General features: G+C 63.2%; 1 protein-coding gene across 1 annotated transcript; it reads left to right on the top strand.

Moving 5' to 3' along the window:
• The first annotated feature begins 530 nt into the window (after positions 1-530).
• On the top strand, positions 531-2,241 carry CDK5R2 (cyclin dependent kinase 5 regulatory subunit 2). Its single transcript, XM_003784942.2, has one exon. It carries the CDS (start codon positions 723-725, stop codon positions 1,821-1,823), a length of 1,101 nt encoding a protein of 366 aa, XP_003784990.1. The 5' UTR covers positions 531-722; the 3' UTR covers positions 1,824-2,241.
• The last annotated feature ends 1,016 nt before the right edge of the window (positions 2,242-3,257 follow it).

The following is a 3,257-nucleotide window of genomic DNA, read 5'->3' as shown; positions in this document are numbered from 1 at the left end:
GGCTGTGGTCTGAAAAACAGCTGAACCTGTTGTAGTGAGTGACCTGGGGGGTTGGGAGAGGAGGGTGCAAAGAGAAAACCGACCAGATTGGAGGAGCCAGTGCAGCGCGACCCAGCTGGGATAGGGTCATCCAGAAGATGACGCTCAGTACTCACACTGGTCCCTTACACATGCTCTAACGTGGCAGGACAGAGGGCTGTTTCCATGGCTTCTCTGCTACCGCGACCCAGTGCATCAAAACAAGCTGATTCGGGCCCTAATATCTGGAGGAAGAGGTGGGAGCAGCCACTCTATCTCCTTAGCCCTGACCCTATGGGGACCCTGGGAACCAAGACCACCTTCTCTTCCTTTCCTCCTTCGGTTGAAGGGAAAGGACCTGTGACCGAGGGTGGGTGGTAGGGCGGGACTTAAAATTGGCACGAGAGATTCTATTGGTTAGAGGCGCTGCCGGTCAGGAGGGCAGCTCGGACAAGGATTGGCTGCGTGAGGCGGGGCGCGGCGCGCCGCGAAAGAAGGGGCCAAAGGGGTGGGGCTGACGCTGCAGCTGGCGCAGCTCAGACTCCAAGCAGCGTCCGCCGAGCAGCCAAGCAGCCCCCTTCCCCGTCAGTCCGCGCGCCCGGCCCGGGGCTAGGCCCCCCACCGCCGGGTCCCCCGGGGCTGCAGCAGCAGCGGCGCCGCCCGCGGTTCCCATCGGAGCCCGGGCGCCGGCCCCGCTCTGCAGGATGGGCACGGTGCTGTCTCTTTCCCCTGCCTCCTCGGCCAAGGGCCGGAGGCCCGGCGGGCTGCCCGAGGAGAAAAAGAAGGCGCCGCCCGCGGGGGACGAGGCTCTGGGGGGCTACGGGGCGCCGCCAGTGGGCAAGGGCGGCAAAGGCGAGAGTCGGCTCAAGCGGCCGTCAGTGCTCATCTCGGCTCTCACTTGGAAGCGCCTGGTGGCCGCGTCCGCCAAGAAGAAGAAAGGCAGCAAGAAGGTGACACCCAAGCCGGCATCTACGGGCCCCGACCCCCTGGTCCAACAACGCAACCGCGAGAATCTTCTCCGCAAGGGCCGGGACCCCCCAGATGGCGGCGGCGCCGCCAAGCCCCTGGCCGTGCCAGTGCCCACCGTGCCCGCGGCCGCCGCCACCTGCGAGCCACCGTCGGGGGGCAGCGCGACCGCCCAGCCGCCAGGCTCTGGAGGGGGAAAGCCTCCGCCGCCGCCTCCCCCAGCCCCGCAAGCGGCACCGCCTGTACCTGGCGGCTCACCGCGACGGGTCATAGTGCAGGCGTCCACCGGCGAGCTGCTGCGCTGTCTGGGCGACTTCGTGTGCCGACGCTGCTACCGCCTCAAGGAGCTGAGCCCCGGCGAGTTGGTGGGCTGGTTCCGTGGCGTGGACCGCTCGCTGCTGCTGCAGGGCTGGCAAGACCAGGCCTTCATTACGCCCGCCAATCTGGTGTTCGTGTACCTGCTGTGTCGCGAGTCGCTGCGTGGGGATGAGCTGGCGTCGGCCGCCGAGCTGCAGGCCGCCTTCCTCACCTGCCTCTACCTCGCCTACTCCTACATGGGCAACGAGATCTCCTACCCGCTCAAGCCCTTCCTCGTGGAGCCCGACAAGGAGCGCTTCTGGCAGCGCTGCCTGCGCCTCATCCAGCGGCTCAGCCCGCAGATGCTGAGGCTCAACGCCGACCCCCATTTCTTCACCCAGGTCTTTCAAGACCTCAAGAATGAGGGCGAGGCCGCCGCCAGCGCCGGGGGTCCACCGAGCGGGGGCGCCCCCACCGCCTCAGCCGCCAGGGACAGCTGCGCGGCCGGAGCCAAGCACTGGACTATGAACCTGGACCGCTAAAGGATACCCAGGGGCTGCTCCCGACCTCCGCCCCAGTCCCCAAGACACACTCGGACGCCCCCGGGACCATCATGCCACCGCCGCTGTTACCACTGCTAGGCGCCACAGCCTGGCCGAGGAGGAGCCGCCCCTGCCCCGCAGGGGAAGGTGGAGGCTGGGACACCAGAGGCCGCGGCGTTTGGATTTTTGGATTTGCTGGGCGTAGAGTGGGGAGGAGGGATGAGAGCGGGAAGGCCACCCCCAACCTCACCCTTTCCATTTGTCTGTACCCCCATCTCTCCATTTCTGCCCGATTCCTCCCCTTTCCTGTCTGTGTGTGTCTGTAAGTCCATCTCCCCTTGGTTTTGTCCATTTCCTCCCCTCCTTTCTCTCTTCGTCTTCCTCTTGTCCGCATTTCACATCTCTCTCTCTCTCTGCTTTTCCTTACATTTTTGGTTCCCTGGGTGTGTGCGTTTCTATCTCCATCTTACTCCCTGCCTGACTGTACCCTATTGCCCTGTTTCTCCTCCTGCACCTGTGTCCCTATCTCCTCCTCGTGTCTCTTTTCCTTTGCTCCTGTCATGTGTCACCATCTTCCCTCTTGTCTGTCTTCCCCTTCCATTTGTGTCAGCCTGCATTTCTTTCCCTGACTGAGTCCCCTTACCCCCCTCCCCAGATCAAAGGGAACGTTAGTTTTAATTTGGATGGTCTGGGGTGCGACTAGACACTGCAGCCCCAGGCGCCCAGACAAGCACCAGGATGGTCCCTCGCCCCACCCCCATCGCCTCTCCCCACCTTTTCCAACGTGTTGCATGCTGGGAGCTGGGGGGGTGGGAGGAGCTGCCGGCTTCATTCTGGAGGCTGAGGTTTGGAGACATAATCAACCTGGGAGACCACCCCAGTAGCGGCGCCTCAGCAGACGGGTGGGAGGAGAAAAATTCTTCTTACCCTGGAAGAGGGGCACCCCTCTTCCTTATTCTTAGGTTTTTCTGTTTGCCCCCTCTTTTAATTTATTTGGTTGTTTTCGGAGGGAGGGGGGAGGGGGGAAAGGTTGGGCCGGGAACTGTCCGAGGTGCTGAGCTGGGGCGGGGCCGGATCCTCCCGGGAGAGTACCAGGAACTGGGATGGGCCTGGGGCCGTGTCCAAGGTGCCAATGATGCGGGCCGACGGCGCGGGCCGCACTGTCTGTCTGTCCGTCTGTCCCAGAGAGAACTATAAAGCGCTGGAAGCGCCTGCAGATGGTTTTGCGCCGGCCTTTCTTTGGGCCCCAGGAGGGAGGGAGTGGGAGCTGGAGGGGAACGACCATGAGCAGGGCAAGAGGGCAAGAAATGGGGTCTAGTGGGCGAGGATCGAGTCCCTGACAACTGCTATTCCTCCCCACCCACACCATCACTTCCATCTCACAGAGAGTAAAGTGTAAAATGCGTTAGCCAAGAATTGAAGCCTGGTGATAAA

The sequence above is a fragment of the Otolemur garnettii genome, unplaced genomic scaffold, assembly GCF_000181295.1.
Source record: "Otolemur garnettii isolate 467f Iridium unplaced genomic scaffold, OtoGar3 scaffold00013, whole genome shotgun sequence".
In the NCBI taxonomy this organism is placed as follows: domain Eukaryota; kingdom Metazoa; phylum Chordata; class Mammalia; order Primates; family Galagidae; genus Otolemur; species Otolemur garnettii.
The sequence above is the reverse complement of the archived record's forward strand: the minus strand, read 5'-3'. Positions and strand labels throughout refer to the sequence as shown.

What these genes read in the sequence shown, in the direction of transcription:
- CDK5R2 (XM_003784942.2), top strand. Translation starts at nt 723, where the DNA reads ATGGGCACGGTGCTGTCTCTTTCCCCTGCCTCCTCGGCCAAGGGCCGG.